We start from the raw sequence: 17397 nt of genomic DNA, 5'->3' as shown, positions 1-17397 counted from the left end.
ATATTTTTAATAAGCTAATTATGCTGAAGAATTTATTGGCTAACATCAGGTCTCTAGACAGCTTGAGACCCTCTTAAAGTAATTTTCTGTTTTAGAATTCTTTGAAATAATACATGTTGTAGGCACAGACACCAGAGAAAATATGGTCTGATAAATATTTCTTGGCATTAGAGGATTATTCATTATTGTTATTTTTATGTATTACTAGGCTATTTGGAAGGGAATTTTGAGCAATGTTGCTGTAATTGAGGATTCCACAGACTTCTTCAAATCTGGAGCATCCTCTATGCATGTTGTCAGGTAAAAAATATTCAAAATAACAAAATTTTGAAGCCAAAGTTGATGGAAACAATGTTGTCATGGTGCTTTTAAATCAGGGTTGATCAAGCAGTGATAAAAAAAAAATCCCTGTATATTTTCCAACACTAACTATTCCATTTCCTACCTTTGAAAATGTAGTACGGTTCTGCTCCCAAAATTAGGAGATATTGGCATAATCCTGCTCTTTCTATTGAAGGAAAATTCCCCTTAACTTCAGGAAAATCAGCTGTATGGGGGAGCATGGTGATGCTTGAGCCTGTCTGCATGCAGTGACAGGTATCTTAAGACCAGGGGGCTGATTGGGAAGCTGAGCAAAGAACTGAGAGGGAGAGAGGAGACTTTCACAGAAAGAACGGAGCCTATGCTTACAAGTGCACTGAGTTTATGCTGTGCTGGGTCACCTCAGTTACCTTCTTTTTGCAACTCACATATCCCAGGCCAACATCTCAGATGTTTTTTTTTTAACATACTAATTCTTGTTGTTATTACTTACCAGTCTCATAGAGCTCTGAATGACCTCCATGTATTGGTTAGAGTAGTCCCATATACTGCTTTATCAATCAGTATATGTTATTTGTAATTTATTTCCAAAAGTTTACGTAAAAGTACCCCATAACTGACATTTCATAACACCCCCAAGTAAAACAATGGATTTCAGTAAAATGCACAACTTCTGTGCCATTGTTGTCAGAGAAACACACACACATATTCACAAGCATACAAACTGGTGCCCAGCTTTGATCCCTTTCAACCTTCTAGTGATTCAGTTATTTAAAGAATTCTTTCATTTGTAATTAAACTTATTCTTTCTTCAAAATCTTTAGAATGCTAGAAGAGATCAAACAGAAATATAGTGGACTTCAGCTGCAGAACGAAGATGTGTATATGGCCACTAAGTTTGCAGACTTTATTCAAATGGCTGTCAGAAAATTCAGAGGAGAAGATAAAGAAGAAGAGTTAGTCATTGATTATGTAAGACCTTTTATTTTGCCTTATTTCTTAATCTTTCTTGGGCTTGGGGGGAGGGCAGACAATGCATTTTATTAGACTACTTGATGCAGTAGGAAAAGCAACCAAATATTTGGTCATACAAACTCTCCTTTGTGACTTTTTTTTTGCAACTTTTATATATTTGCATTTCGTAATGGAAATATATATGTAATGTCACTTAAAATATTCCAGAAACGAGGAGATCAAAAACATGCCGTAGTTTACAATAGCTCACACACGGGCAGATATTCCTGTCTCCCCTGTGTTGTCCTGCCAGTATGCTTCAGTCAGAATGGTTCCAGATCTTCTGCTTTCCTGAGGCAAACAGTGCTAGATTTTTCTCATAAGAATCTGGACAAAAAATTTCTGTGAAAGGAGGATTCTGTGTTTTTTTAAGTCATCAAGCAAGTCAGGATTTCTTTAACTTGGGAATTATGCGTTTGACTGAAGTCCATTAAGACCAGCTTTAACCAGGGTTTAGTATTGGTTTGAATATCAAGATCCAATGGTAAAAAATACAGAAATCTGCTTAACTATCTCAGAGTATGTTTATTGTCATTCAGGGAGAATATGATTTCTGTTTCATTTTACTCTTTTGTCCACTCCTAACAGCCATATATACCTCCTAAAATCCATCTGGATGTTGGCTGCAGATAGCAAAGCTTGTTAAGCTACATTAAAATCTTAGTTATTAAAAATTTAAATTAATTTGTTGTTTATTTCACTCTTAGGTTTCAAAAAATGTGAACAACATGACTGTGAATATGCCATACCAGTGTTTCATAAATGGGCAATTTATAAATGCTGATGATGGAAAAACATATGACACTATAAATCCAGCAGATGGATCAGTAAGTAATTTCTAAATATGATCATTACCAGTTTTCTCAATTTCTTTGCCTGTTATAAAATCTAAACCACTAACTGAATATTGCTAATTTCAAAACCATACAGTACACATTAAATAGCCCCTAGAAATAATTTGAAGTTTTAATTTACTTCTCAGTTTGTATATTCTACAGTTTTCCATTTCAGTCAAGCCGCACAGCAAAAATAACCTACTTCCACTTCAACTATTACGTCAATTTCCATAACAGTCTGTATGTTTTGCTTTGATTTCATTCTTGTTTAGCTTTGGAAACAAAAATTGCTGAAGTTTAGTTGCTAAAGAAGTATTTCTTTTAGGATATTGTATATATTTCCTGCCAGTCATCAACTTCAGTTTTTATTTTACTTTTTTTTACAAATCGGTCATCTTACGGTAAGTGTGACTTTAAAATGTCCCTTTAAATTCTCAGTAAAGAAAATGACTTTTCAGTAGGAAAATATATACAGTTGCACTTCAGTCCTGAACTACTGAATCTTGGTTGAGCAACTCGTAACTATGAATTATAAATAAGAAGAGCAACTCTAATGTCTACATAATTGCCATTTAATTCTGGAGTAAATTAATTCTGCTGAAATCAATGCCACAAATTTCGCTATCATCAGAAGTCAGACTCTGGTACTTTTTCTGAAACTCATTATGGAATGGAATAAAAGTCATAACAATTCTGTAATAGAATTTACAACACATGTATTTATAGAACACAATCATCATAAAATACCGTGTGTATATGGTGGTTAATGGTAACAGAAGCTCCATTCCTTAGGAATGGAACATGTGGGAGTCATTTTAGCATGTTTAGATATTAGATCATAATAGCACATATAGAGGCTTCCACATTTTGTAATATCACATTGATTTTACATATGGAAAGAGAGTGTGAAATCCAGTGGGACAATGCACCTTGCTGTTAAGAAGAAAGATCTTGGAATCTGAGTCCATGCAGCGTCCTCCAGATTCAGCCACCTCAGTTGTGTCTGAACTTTTTGCAGCCTGACTCACCCATGACAACTGCTGAGGTTGAGGTTATTAACTATTTGCTTTTACCTGGACAAAAAGTTTTGGAAGAAGGAATAACACTCTGCATCCCAGTCTCAGTTTGAGCTAACACAATGCTCTTTTTGGACAGATAATAGCCAGTGTATCTTCTGCTTCGTTGGCTGACGTTGACAAGGCAGTGGCAGCAGCAAAGGAGGCATTTGAAAATGGTGAATGGGGAAGAATGAATGCAAGGGAAAGAGGGCGACTCATGTACAGGTACGTGAAAGGCAGCTTGTGTTTGTTTCATTTTCTTAAATCTTATTGCTTTGTTCCTCTGAAGAATTGTTGCATAGTTTTCTGAATATGATGGATATTCATAATCCCACTGTCAGAGGTACCAGACTAGTCAACTTTTCATCACCTAATTTACTTCAGTGACTCAGGTCTTAGCTGGATAACCTTTCTTGTGGCAGAAAAGAATCTTCTGATTTCTCACTGCCACCACTTTTTTTATTATTAATTATGAATGGCAAAAAAGAATTTGAAGAAAACATCTTTTAAATACTTAATGGCTTCAGTTAATCTCTATGGATTTTGTGGCAAGGATTGAAAATTTCCTTGTAAAGTCCAAATTCTTCTGTATACATGAGGCTAAGTTTTAAAGGCAGAGTCTACCTATGTTAGGTAGGCGGAGACTTTTGACCTTGCTAAGCCTGCCTGCATCTGCTCTCCATACAGTAAACATACAGTGACACTGCCACCAATTTTGAAATAGACTGTGACTGATGCTAGATTTTCCAGGACCATATGCCAGCGTACTTCTCACCTGGCTAAAGACCCACTCTAGGAGATGTGTTGTGGTCTGCTGTGGAAGAATTGTCCTGTGTAGAAGTTCTCTAAGCTGAATCCTACTGAGACACTTCCAGCTGAGCTAAGGCACTTCCAGCACTCTTTTGTATCTGTTTCACTGTGTCAACCCTAGATAATGCCTGCTTCTCTTTTTGGCTGTGTTATTATTGTTTCAGAAGATAAACAATGGTTTTGCTGAATGAATGGTATTTTAATGGTGAGTTTTAAGCCTTGATGGGCAAGAGATGTTCTTGGAAAGATGACCATGTTAGCTAGATATTGTGAGAGCAATAGCGGAGGCAGCTAACAAAAGCTCAATTCCTATGTATTCTCCATACACAGCATGATGCTTCTGGTGCCTGACAGCAAGCACAGGGAGAACACTGTCTTGCAAACTTGGGGTGACTGGAAGCTTCAGAGCTTCTCTTTAAAGAAAGCCTCTTTTGTGGAGCTATATGAAAAGCTTTCACTGCTTTTTTAGTTCTAGGACATGCAAATGAATGAGTAGAGATGGGTAAAGAAGCAGATCGCTACTTTTGAATGCCCCAGGTTCACATTTAGTTAATGTGATGATGGAAAACCAATTGTCAGCACAGATGTACTAGGCAAGTTCTGATCCTGTTCAGTGGATGGAAAGCTACTAGTTACTGTGCTTGACATAGCGGTTGGCTTTAAGGAAGTTAGGATCTCAAATAGACCTGAAACTTCCTGCCCTAGGGAACTCATGAAGGAGTAGATCCTGTGTATTGACACCTTTCTTCTGCAGGGTGTAGTCTGCAGGCTCATCAACATTACTGTTGGATGTCCTGGTCAAGTCAGTTGTGCTGAGGAGACTGCACATCTGTCTATAGGCAAGAAAAGGAATTTTTTTCACTTTCAGAAAATATAATCTTCAGTAGTGTGCCCATACCCACTGCTATATGAAGCCTTTATTGTGCTGTTCCAGGAGGCTAGCCCTGGACGCCAGAACACACAGCAGAAGAAGGATCAGTTACACAGTGAGCAGCTGCGGGATGGCAGCAGGCTATGCATTCGGGTGGCAAGGCAAAATAACAGTCTGGCAGTTTGGTTGGGTGCAGGGGGGGGTCACTGCTCTGGGTAACATCTGTGAGGGTGTGGAAACTGAAGATCCATCTGATTCAGAGCTTTGGAATATGCAACTAGAAGATGACCCTGTTCTCATAAGGGTTTAGCCTGGTGAGACAGGAAGGAGTTGGGAATCCATTGCACGTCTGTGGTCTGGCAGCTAAGGAAGAGGAGCAGGGGGAATTGTGATTCTGTACTTGGGATACTTGGGCTGTGTCCATGTAGTGTACGCAGCAGATCATTTGTTATCACATTAATATAGCTGTAAGACTTCTTACTTTGTTAAATGCTTTGGGTCCAAATTCCCCTCCCCTCTTTTACCATAGCCTTATGAACCAAGTAGATGTAATTAAAAATAAAAAAGTATTAAAAAATGCCACATTTTACAAGACATTGAGGTATTTTAGCAAAAAAGAATGAAAGCAAAACTGAAAAATCTTTTTGTCTCATAAAGTATGTGACCAGGCCTTGGAAAAAGGCCTGCAGGACTCTAAAAAGTTGAGTAGGCATCACAACAGCAAGTCAGAACTCATATTCAAATTAAATACAGTTGATCACTTAAATTTTTCACAAGGGTGCACAGATTCAAAGCATGTACAAACTTGGGTTTAATTTGTATTAGGAATGTAGAGTGCTTGAGAGCCCAAGTTAACTCTGCCCCAAAGAGGAACTTTTAAGGTCTTAGAGCTACTGCTCTGCATTTTACAGTTGCAAGATTTGTAAGCATAACTGTTAAGCACACGGAAAATGTAACTCCCCTGCACTACATAGATTATTCCTGGATTAAACTCTTCTCTCCCTAGGTGACTGGCTTTCTAGGAGAGTTATACCAGAGTGTTTATGTTGCAAACCACTCCCAGTACAAGTGAAGGCTCTCTCTGGTCCACCTTAATTCAAACAAGGCCCCTTTTTCTCTGGCCTCTGTTCAAACTAGAGATTTTGAGCGATGAACCAAAGAGAAGGTTTGTACTATTAAAGCCCGTAGCTCTGCTACTTTGTCTTAAGGCATCATTAATAGAAGATATTAAGCATACATTAAATGGAACCTTCTCGTTGTCCCTGCGGTGCCATATCCATTCTTTTACACAGTATTGCTGATTCCCGACCTGTAGGTGGGTCTCCAAGATACAGTTAAAAAAGGTATTAAAGAGCATTTTTCTACATCTCTGCAAATGCTTTAAATGGGCAGAATTTACATAATGGAAAACTGGGTTTCACACCCAGTTTTTAATACTCTTTACAGGATCTAAAATGCACTCGGTTAAGCTCTTAAAATCACATGGGAGTTCTGATTATATTTCTGAGTATCAAAACACAGATAGAAGCTTAAGAAAAACATTGATGCATCTGTTTCACTGCTATGTGAGAGATCTAAGACTGAATGTAAAAAGTCATTCATGCAAACAGACCTTTCTGCCTGAGCAGGGGACCACTGAATTACAAGAGCTCCTCATAAGTATAGGTATCTGTCTGTCCAGATGCATTTTTGAGACACTCTGATAGCTACTGTTAACTCAATAATATTCACCACAGTCTTACACTTCACCATATTGTTTCATAAATCTAACAGATGGAGAACTTGAGGCCCAGGGAGACCATGGCCCAGATTTTCAAAGGTACCAAGGCATATAAAATTCAATTTGCATTACAGCTAGAGAGCTCTGCCTTTGGACATCCGTGTGCCTTTGAAGCATTTAAGTATTTTAGTCCAATTTCAGACAATACAAAGCAGCATTATGAAGCTAGGTTTCTCAAATCTTAAACTAGGATCTTGAGTGCTCCTTCTTGGTACTTTTGATTACTTGATATTTCTTACGTTACCGTGTATTTGCTTTCTGACTTACTGGTCTGATTTTCTATTGCTGCCTCCTGGTAGTACAACAGAAAAAGAGTATAGCTTTTCTAGTTATTATTTTATTTACAAACTCATAATTGAACAATCATCAGGTAAGTTTTCACAGTCCATGTCTTCATCCAGTGTCTACTACAGCCGATGTGAAGACATTTGCAGACCTTAACAGGCTATTGTTCAAGCTCTTACTGATATCAATGAGCAGTGGCTCCAATGCTCCACCTCCAAATTCAATGGAAATGCTATTTTAATTGCGGATCTCTGCCATACTAAATATCATTTTAAGCTGTCAATGGTTAGATGTCACTTCTCTTTCACATGAATTTGTAATGATTTTATTAAAGACTTGCAGACCTGATGGAAGAACATCAAGAAGAATTAGCAACAATAGAGTCTATCGACTCAGGAGCTGTCTACACGTTAGCTTTGAAGACCCATGTTGGAATGTCTGTGCAAACATTTAGATACTTCGCTGGATGGTGTGACAAAATTCAGGCAAGTGAATATGTAAAGAGAATAATCAATGGCAGTGCTTCCCTACACTTTTTTTTCTGACACAGTGCCAAAAAGCAGTGTTACCAAAAGTAATCAAGGAATCAAAAAATATATCAAAATCAGAATTTTACCTAAAATGGGTCTCCCTGGCAATACAAAAGTGCAATCTGCTTCCAATTGGAGAATATGGATTTAGAACGTGACTCTCAATATCTAAGAAAACCATTGAGGTGTCATGGTTGATCTACATGCTTAGTCAGCTCTTGATTATTGATGGAGCAAAATGTCATTGTGGTCATCATGTGGGTAAGTGCAAAGACTCATGTGCTATGTCACATTCTGACCGAGGCTGGTGTGTTTGCTTGATGGCACAGTCCGTGGCACAGCTTGAACAGCATTTCCTCAATTATCTTTAAGATACGCAATTAAGAGTATCATTCAGCTTTTTTTCGTCCATCAGACCCTCACTTTATGTTCTTTGATACTTTTGTTATCTATGCTTTTATTTCATCCAGCTGAAAATCAGGAGTTGACTACAGTATCCATAGTATGAAATACAGTAGAAGCATCCCTGCCCCTTTCTCTGATGCAAAAATGCTTTGGAAAGCCTACTCTGTGGCTTTCCAAAACATACCTATATGGCAAATATATTTGTAATAAAAATGATTGAACAGTATCACGATGTGTCCCTCCGCTGTTTTTTAGGGTGCTACAATTCCAATTAACCAGGCCCGGCCAAACCATAATCTAACATTCACCAAGAAAGAGCCAATAGGGTAAGCATCACATTTTTCTTCTTAGTGACAGCCTTGACATACAGAAAAGGCATTCAAAAGTTGCCATCAAAATTTTGATTTTTCCCTGTTTTTTCCCTACCTTAAGTGTCTGTGCAATTGTTATCCCCTGGAATTACCCACTGATGATGCTTGCATGGAAGAGCGCAGCATGCTTGGCTGCAGGCAACACACTCGTACTCAAGCCAGCTCAGGTAAAAATAAAAAGGGTTGTACAGGTGGATCAGGTCCTCCACTATTTATTCAGGCAAAATAATTCAGGCAATCTAGTGGATTTCACCCATAGGTTGACTGTGTCATATGTTTTAAAGGGCACATATGAAAATACAAAGTGCCTTGATGATACAAGGTACTGATTGGCTTCAGTTCTACCCTGCTGCTTGATCATGATCTTGAAAATTCATTTATTTTCAAGAATGAATTCTTTTCTGCAAGAAGCCATCAGTCTTAATTTGATACTGTGAGTACGAAGATGAATATTGTATCAAAATTCAGATGTATTGAATGTAAAAGATATCATCACACATTTAATTAAAATAGGAGACCTAATCTAAATGTTTCTACTTAGGTCACACCTCTGACTTCCTTGAAGTTTGCAGAACTCTCAGCTAAAGCTGGATTTCCTAAGGGCGTTATAAATATTCTGCCTGGTTCAGGTAAAACTTCAACTAACCATTTTTCTGGGAAGAGTAGGTCATGCTAAAACTGGTGAACTAGCATTTTACCTTTTTGGAGACCTATTACATAAGTGCATGTATCTTCATAGGTCGTAGGCTTGCATCTATGCCATACAGCGATTTCACATATTTCCAGAACAGAATTGGAAAAATCTGTATGTCACCTGGCTCTAGCTAGTGGTAAGAGCTGTCAGCCTACACCCTTTATAAGTTCACACAAATAGCATGAATGCTCTGGAAAAGAATGTATTACAGAGAAACATGTTTCACTTGATTGTAAAACTTCATTTTTTCTCCTAATCTTATCACCACTCGGAAGTATTTAAATGTGACTGTGAGGCCTAAAGCAAGCTGGTAAGATGCAGATTGGTCACTATAGGTGATGGTCCACACCATTTTCCTCTTTCCCCTAAGGAAGAAAAGTGACCAAGTAACTGTATGGGGCAGGTTCTGTTGCAAATCAGATTATTCCACCTATAGTGGAACATTAGGAAGGAAGTTCTTTAGTCCAGGCAGGTGGGGGAATGTGGAGACACTAATGCGATCCAAGTTAACTAATACGAGATTTTTCATAGTCATATGAATAAAGCTGTAAATACAAATAAGGATGTGATACTGTACTTCATTGACATATTGTTAGCTCTTTCTGTGTGACAGTGCTGCTGCTGCAATGGTAAAAATTGCCTATGCGCTGCCTAGTTAAACTGTTTTCCTCACCTCGATAGGTGGCTTAGTGGGACAGCACCTGTCTGAACATCCAGATGTTCGCAAAGTTGGATTCACTGGTTCAACACCAACTGGTAAACAGATCATGAAGAGGTACTCTCAGCAAAAGATGCATAAATAAACACTGCTTAACCTAGTTCTGAAGTATCTTATTATCTATAGTGTACATGTAGCAGTAATAGAAAGGCGTAACTACGTATGGTTGTGTACATTTATGTAGAATTTTTCTAAGCCACTACTGGAAAATAGAGGTTTGTACATTTATACAAGATACAATTCAAAGGAAATAATGAAATAAGCTCTTTAAAAGTTGGTTTTATATGATTATTTCTATTTTTTACAGTGCAGCCACTAATCTGAAGAAAGTTTCTCTTGAGCTTGGTGGTAAATCACCGCTGATCATATTCAGTGACTGTGAACTTGACAGAGCCGTAAAAATGGTAATGTTACTTCAAAGTAAAATATATTCAAAGCCTTTGTGACATACCCTCACAATATTACAATATTCTTCTTGACTTGCCAAAAACTGCAGTAGCCTGCATGAAACATCATGCAATCCGTTAGAAAACAGACACTCTTTCTACAGGATGTTTCTTTATGCCAGCACAATTAAACTGCTTGTGCTGCACCAAAAATGCAGGGATCAGTACTACAAGATATATACATTAGAAAATGCACACACAAAAAAGAAATATATCTGGAAGGTATTTTCACTAGCCAAGTTAACACATTAAAATTCATTTGTCAAAATCTGATACTCAAAAAAAAAAGCGCTTAAAAAATGAAAGCCTGAAGGTGAGTTAAAATATATAATGAGCTCCCTATTGCCATATAGTTCTTCTTAATTCACCATCGATCGTGATAATCCACCTTACCAAAGTTCATAAATAAGATGTGCAAATGAGAAATTCAGGGAATTTAGGGAGCTTATTTCCTGCTCAGGTAACTGATTCATCAAAATGACAGCAGATGCAGTTTCCTTGCTAAGAAGCAAACAAAGATCTTCCACACTTACCCAAAGTACTAATTCTGTGAATTCTCTAAGCCAGCGTAAGCAGGTACTGCTACCAGGAAGAAACTATTATACACTTTCCCCATTTTTGGAGTGTCTTTTGGCAGGACAAGTGTCCGAGTGACTGCACAGTGAAGGATATGTGGAAAATAATAAAAGCTGAAGCTTCGCAGTCAGCGCAGTGCTTGGCCCCGCCACTGTTCTCAGCTGTAGAAGTGAGAGGGTGACGCAGAGGCTGGCCTGGGCTATACCTGGCATCGATGGCTTTAAATTGTTGTGAAACAATGCTTTTTTTGCCACAGTAGCACATGATCCCGGTCATACCTATTAATGCCAGGACCCTAGGCCTTTGCAGCTGCCAGAAAACTACTTTTTTAGGAATTTTATTTGTCCTGCTATTCATTCCCCCACCTCCCTACCCCCCTGAAAAACAATGGCAGATATCAGATCTTGATGAATAAAAAGGAACAATCTGAATCCACACTCTTTAAATAGGAGGCGCTCTGCAGATTAGAGTTAGGTGATGCTCACCCAGTTACATGCGACTTTTGACACACGAGGAGGGCTCAGTGGATCAGCAGCTTCGTATTCACTGGTCGTGCTGCCAGCCCTCTTCTCTGTGACGCTGCAGCAGATGTTTCTGTGGAACACTGGTGGAAATGGGAAGAGCAGTGCTGAGGAGTTCATCCTGAGCCATTTGTCCTCATGGAAGCGTGTTTGCCGGTTATAAGATTAGTCTGCTTGTTGCATTGATGATGTCCCTTTACATAAAGCGTGACGTGTTGAGGGTCACAAACACAGGATGCAACCCAAGGGAACAGAATGAAAGGGAGACTGAACAAAAGGACGCATATAAATATTAATGTTTTTTTCCCTGATCAGGGTATGGGAGCAGTATATTTCAACAAAGGAGAAAACTGCATTGCAGCTGGCAGACTGTTTGTGGAAGAATCAATCCATGATGAATTTGTTAGAAAAGTGGTAAGATATTCAAAGAACAAAGTTTAAGCAGATGCTTTACTGTGGCACAAAGAGCCACCAGTTTTAAGACATTTGCATTTCTTCTAATTTTCAGTTGTTTAAATCAAATCGTTAAATTAAATATTGCTAATAGGCAATGTTGTTTCTCGGGAGCCTCTTTATAGGGTTAAAAGGAAGGCACTGAAAGGAGATATTTTCATCAGTAATGCACAGATAAGTGACATTGAACTAGATATTCTACCTTAAGTACATTGTACCTTGAGGCCATCTCCTGACTAGGAAAGTAAGATTAAGAAAATTACTGAACTTAGGTCAATGTGATTGAAGGCTGCAGTGAAGTTCAAAAAAAAAGGGATATTGGAAGTGTAGCTAGAATAATACAAAGGTCATTATTGAAACTCCAATAGTACCACACTGTACCACTGGAAAATTCATTCATCTAGCTCAAGAACAGGAAATCACTGTGATAACTCATTTACCACTATAAAAGCTAACATTTACCTGCCTATCTTAATAGCAGAAAAGAATGAATGCATGAAAACAGCATCAAAACCTTTCAGAAGTAACCAGAAATTATCAAACGTAAGACACCGTACAAAGCCTCATTTTAGAAAGGGAAGAGCTTTCCACCTTTTAAGAATCCAGCCCTTTCTTAGAGCCAAACTTCATAGTACTACCAATGAAGCATCCCAAATCGCTGATCACTTTTAACAACTGTTTGCTGTGTTATGTAACTTCATTTTAATTGGGTAACCCATAGGTGGAAGAAATAAAAAAGATGAAAATTGGTGACCCGCTTGATAGGTCTACAGATCATGGTCCACAAAATCACAAGGCACATTTGGAAAAGCTGCTGCAATATTGTGAAACTGGAGTAAAAGAAGGAGCCACTCTAGTGTATGGAGGAAAACAAGTACATAGACCAGGTAAAATAGTGTTCAAAGGTGTTTGGAACTTTTACACTTTAAATAAAAGTTGTCGTGGTTGTCTCTTCTGCGTTATGTGAAGTGGCAATATCATGGGAACAGTACCGGGTAAGCCCAAGATAACACTTGAGGACAGGACTTTCAAGTCTCATATTAAGAGAACCTGTGCAACTGAAGCATAACGTGAAATTGAATCAGAATCTAATCTATACGGGAAGTCTTCTGCCGATTTATTCCTGTTGTTTGTGAGGCATTGAGGCCTTTTGTGCAACATCCTTGAACCTTCAGGAGCCATAAGTGTAATTATATCCATTTAGATCAAAAAAACACTGAAGATGACTGAGGAAACTGCTAGCAGAGTCTACGTAAGGTATTATTATTAGAAGACTTTTTTGCTATCTAAAGAATATGTATGCTAAGTTTAATGGGAAGGCATGAAGGCAACATTTTCTCGTGGACATCAGTCCTTTATCAATAATGAAGGAGAAACATTTGCGTCAGAGTTTCGAAACAAAATGATTGCATCCCCAAATAAAATGAAAGTGGAAATTTATAACCATATGAAATCAGTGTAACAAAGCTAGATGGGAAATCTTATGGGAAGGGGAGGTAATTACAGAAAGTCTCTGAAGCTGATTTTACCCAGTTGCACTGAAATACACTCGCTCACCAAGATGTTGGTGACCAGGATTTCTTGTGTATAACACCAGGACAGTTCTGGACTTGGCAATGGTGAACTAGTTTTTGGACAGGTTTTTACACCCTTTAGAAGTGAACAGTTGTTACGTAGAGGTCCTTTCCCTCAGAATTTTCTTTACTTCAGCATCCATAAATCTTAGGCAAAATCGCTGCCCGTTGCATGTTTTTTCTTGTTTGGAATATCCAGATTTTTATGGCTACAGTCTATCTTCTTGTTGGGTAACAGCAAAAACAGTGGCCTCTGTGACATGCTGTAACCTTGTCTTCCTGCTGTCAGAGTGCAGGGTTTTCCCCAGAGGGTTCCCCTGGGCTGTGGCATGCAGACCTTCCCGAAAGGGCAGGGAACAGCACAGGTTGTTGCTCTGATCCATACAGGCCATTCTCTTAACCTTTTTTCTGCTGTTTCGCTGGTGCTTACATGCATCTCCATCCGTACTTCATTCATATCAATCTTGGTATTTTCTGTTTTCAAGTCGCAACTTACCTATGACCTCAAAGTACGGGAAAGAGACAGCCTGGACAATACAAACCATGAAGCATCTTCGCCGTGCTTAAATGATGTTCTGTCCTCTGTTTAGGTTTCTTCATGGAACCCACTGTATTCACAGATGTTGAAGACCATATGTATATTGCCCAGGAAGAGTCCTTTGGTCCTGTGATGGTGATTTCTAAATTTAAAAATGGGTATGTCTCCTCCGGTTACTGTTAGAAACTTTCTCATTTTCACTCTAAGTGTAGAAATGATAGCGTAAATAGTCTGATTTTGTTAAATCTTGTAAGATCAGTCTGAATTCCTAGATCCTCTTCCAAATAAATTCTGAGAAAATACCCTCTTTTTTTGTAAGGGGTATCCTGCTCCATGTTGATGTAGAACTAATGCTATTAACAGTGTGTGACAGGATGGAATGCAACCCTAAGTGCCAGTTCTTAAATAAGACTTAATATTCAGCGAAACATTTTTACTGAAGTTGATGTGGTAATTGCAACAGCTTGATCAAATTACAAAATGTGTACTTTTTCCAGTGGAATCACTTCATTTTTGTTTTGTCACAAAAGACCACATAGCATTGCTGTGCATTGTGTAACATTGGCACATTACTGTTGCAATTGAAAATCCCTCTGTGTATTTCGTAGACTGCCAGTTTTAATAGCTTTCATTCCAAACCATAGGAATTATTTTGCACACAAATGAGATTAAAACCCTATATGGAAACTTCATATAACTATTTCCACCAGGCGTCATTTTCTGCAGTTTGATAATGCAGTTACGAATCAGCCACACAGATAACCCTTCACATCTATAGATTTTGTATAGTGATAACGAACTGCACTGAGGTTTTTAAAGTTTTAAATTATTATGGATTTTTGAAGCTATACGGAGATGAGATGCAAATAGAAAATAGCACTCTGGACACGGCCTGAAAAGTTATGTCTCAATAGAAGGCTGAGTTTCAGCACTTATTCTCCATTAACTTGTAAAGCAGGGCCAAAAATTTATCAAACTGATTCATAATCTGCTGCCAAGCTCTGCTTTACAAATATTTTTGTATTGCTCTAGTCCCCAAAGTTGGTCTGCGCCGTGCAACTTTTCCTTTGACACTTCTTAGTGTAAATCTGAACCACTGAAATGTAAAGTTACGAGCTTGAAGCAAACGTATGAACTTCCATAAATCTGTCGGATTGACACAGAGATTAGTCCTTAATAAATTGCCTTCAAAAAAGCTAAGTGGAGAAGGAAAGAGCATGGGAAAGGGTGCTTCAATGACACTGAAGGCGGAAGGTTGCTAACACTTGTTTATTTTACCTAGTTGCAATTAAATATTTTCTTTCCCCCGTAGGGATGTCGATGGAGTGCTGCGACGGGCAAATACCACAGAATATGGCTTAGCTTCAGGAGTTTTCACAAAAGACCTAAGCAAAGCTCTCTACATCAGTGAAAAGCTAGAAGCTGGAACGGTTTTTATTAACACCTATAACAAAACTGATGTGGCAGCACCATTTGGTGGATTTAAACAGTCTGGCTTTGGGAAAGATTTAGGTAAGTTGGTTCCTTCCTCTCTCATTACTCATCTGACAGTCCAAATCAATGGAAAGGCAACCTTACCCGCATACAGTGTATCTAGTAAAACAGGAGCGATGGATGCATTTCCTGTGTCTCCTACATTCCTCCAGTTACAGTAATCTAGTTCCTCTCCCATCCCTACAGTATTCCCACCTCAAATACCTCCAGTTCAGCCCTTCCTGTACATTTGCTAAATGATGCTACGGCAGGCAGAATATTCCTCTCCAACTCCTCTCAGAGCAGTCACGTTACAGCTTGACCAGAGCTGCGTACAGGCTACGAAATGCTGTCAAGCAACAAAGGAATTGGCCAAAATCTTCTTTCCTTTCCTTCAGAAAGAACTTAAGTTTCTCCTCTAAACTTGTAAGAGCATGGGAAACTTTTTAATGTATGCCTTAAAATGTCATCAAAATTTGCCAACAGCCACAGAGAAAGATGCATTAAAAAACCCCCTTTCTTTTCCAGACCAGTTTTTAAAAAAACGAAGTCTAATCTGTCAAAGAAACTTTACAAGTCTGGGCAGATCAAGCGTTGCGGCAAAGAAAAATAAAAGAAAAAAAAATTTTCAGTGACACAACAGATTTTTGCCTTTGGAATGTCTAGCAAGTATCGGGCATTTCCTGAAAGCAAAATGAGTAATAGTATCAGGAAAAAAAGATTACCAATTTTTACAGAGCTGCTTTCCCATACCAAAGTTCATAAATTCAACTGGGAGCCCCCAGTGGCCATCCAGGGGCTGCCGCTGCTGCAGTCCCATCCAGGTGGCTGCTTGTTAAATTCCAGCCCCTTTTTCTTTCCACATTTGTTGAGTTTGGTCTCTTCTTGTCGAACCAGTTCTGTAAATCTCAGTAGGAGGGTAAATTAATTAGTTTCCATTGTTCCTTAAGGACCCAAATATTGGCTAGAGCATTTTAAATTTCTTCTTCATAATACAGTTAGTCTCTGACAACATTCTCTCATTTAGCTGCTACTCTAACTAGTGAATATTGTGCTTGTACAGGTGAAGAAGCTCTTAATGAATATCTCAGAACTAAGGCTATCACTGTGGAATATTAAAGGAACAGCTTCACTTGGAAAGTAAACTTTCGGCAGAGTTTGAATCTTAGTGACTCCAGGAAGCACTTAACACCATGCCCAGGATATGCTGTCTGCAGTGCTACGAAAACAAAACAAAACGAAAGAACAAACAAAACACCCACTCCATGGATATGTTTCTATAAATCGGGTCCAAATTTTATCCTTTCTGACAGATAAAAGCATTTGAAAATTAACCTTAAGTTATTTACATTATGCAGCAGCAGTTGTCAGCACAGGTTTAGTTTATTTTTTTAAATACAACTAAAGAATGAGTTCTCACATGCCTACTTCTTACTTGTGTGAACACAACATTTACATGATAATTTTAAATCCCTAGGCTTCTCCTAAAGTTGAACTAAAATATACTGATTATGCCATTTTTGCTATAAACCAGTTGAAGTTTTACAGTAGCAATTAAACACTCTGCTCTGGTGATTCTTCAGCAGTACAGAAAACCTTTGTGCCATAAGCAGTAAATCAATGCAAGAAAGTGCACTTACTATGATCTTTGTATAGTACATACAGAGTTCAACATCGGTGTTAAACTATGCATATCAAGCTAAAGTTACTGAAAATATTTTCTATCTTTTTGTTGATATGGAATGTGTGATCTGCCTGCAATTTGAAAGGTGGTTACATTAACAGATTAAAATAACTTTTTGTGTCTGTGCACATAGACTGTTACCACTGTTTTATACAGCATGATTATTACTCTCCATTTCATACTTTTTTTTTTTTTTTTAGTCTACGGGAAAATCTCTTGTAAAATGACTGAGTTAAGATCTTGGCTTTCAAACTTTCTTTAGTTTGAAGGACACTTTCCATCGATTGAGACCTTATGTAACAAACTATGCCTACTAAGACCACTTGCTCTTCTTTGAGTGAAGCTCCACCCAAATCTTAATCTGATCTGTGGGCTGCCGTTAAAAGTAGCAATCCCATTCTTGATTCCCAACCTTCCCCTTTGCTACAATATTTTGTGG

General features: G+C 38.2%; 1 protein-coding gene across 1 annotated transcript in view; it reads left to right on the top strand.

Annotated features, from left to right (window-relative positions):
• Positions 1 to 17086, top strand: part of ALDH1L2 (aldehyde dehydrogenase 1 family member L2) — a 35133-nt gene extending 18047 nt beyond the window's left edge. The window contains exons 9-23 of the mRNA XM_054212247.1: positions 209 to 300; positions 1146 to 1293; positions 2043 to 2162; positions 3327 to 3454; positions 7310 to 7460; positions 8166 to 8236; positions 8343 to 8448; positions 8823 to 8910; positions 9657 to 9750; positions 10001 to 10097; positions 11552 to 11650; positions 12411 to 12576; positions 13854 to 13959; positions 15114 to 15313; positions 16338 to 17086. Coding sequence (XP_054068222.1) covers positions 209 to 300; positions 1146 to 1293; positions 2043 to 2162; positions 3327 to 3454; positions 7310 to 7460; positions 8166 to 8236; positions 8343 to 8448; positions 8823 to 8910; positions 9657 to 9750; positions 10001 to 10097; positions 11552 to 11650; positions 12411 to 12576; positions 13854 to 13959; positions 15114 to 15313; positions 16338 to 16393 — 1722 coding nt within the window. The 3' untranslated portion in view covers positions 16394 to 17086. The remainder of the gene's footprint in view (positions 1 to 208; positions 301 to 1145; positions 1294 to 2042; positions 2163 to 3326; positions 3455 to 7309; positions 7461 to 8165; positions 8237 to 8342; positions 8449 to 8822; positions 8911 to 9656; positions 9751 to 10000; positions 10098 to 11551; positions 11651 to 12410; positions 12577 to 13853; positions 13960 to 15113; positions 15314 to 16337) is intronic.
• The last annotated feature ends 311 nt before the right edge of the window (positions 17087 to 17397 follow it).

This window comes from Rissa tridactyla, chromosome 1 (genome assembly GCF_028500815.1).
Source record: "Rissa tridactyla isolate bRisTri1 chromosome 1, bRisTri1.patW.cur.20221130, whole genome shotgun sequence".
NCBI lineage: Eukaryota > Metazoa > Chordata > Aves > Charadriiformes > Laridae > Rissa > Rissa tridactyla.
Note: the sequence above shows the minus strand (reverse complement) of the source record. Positions and strands in the feature narration are given on the sequence as shown.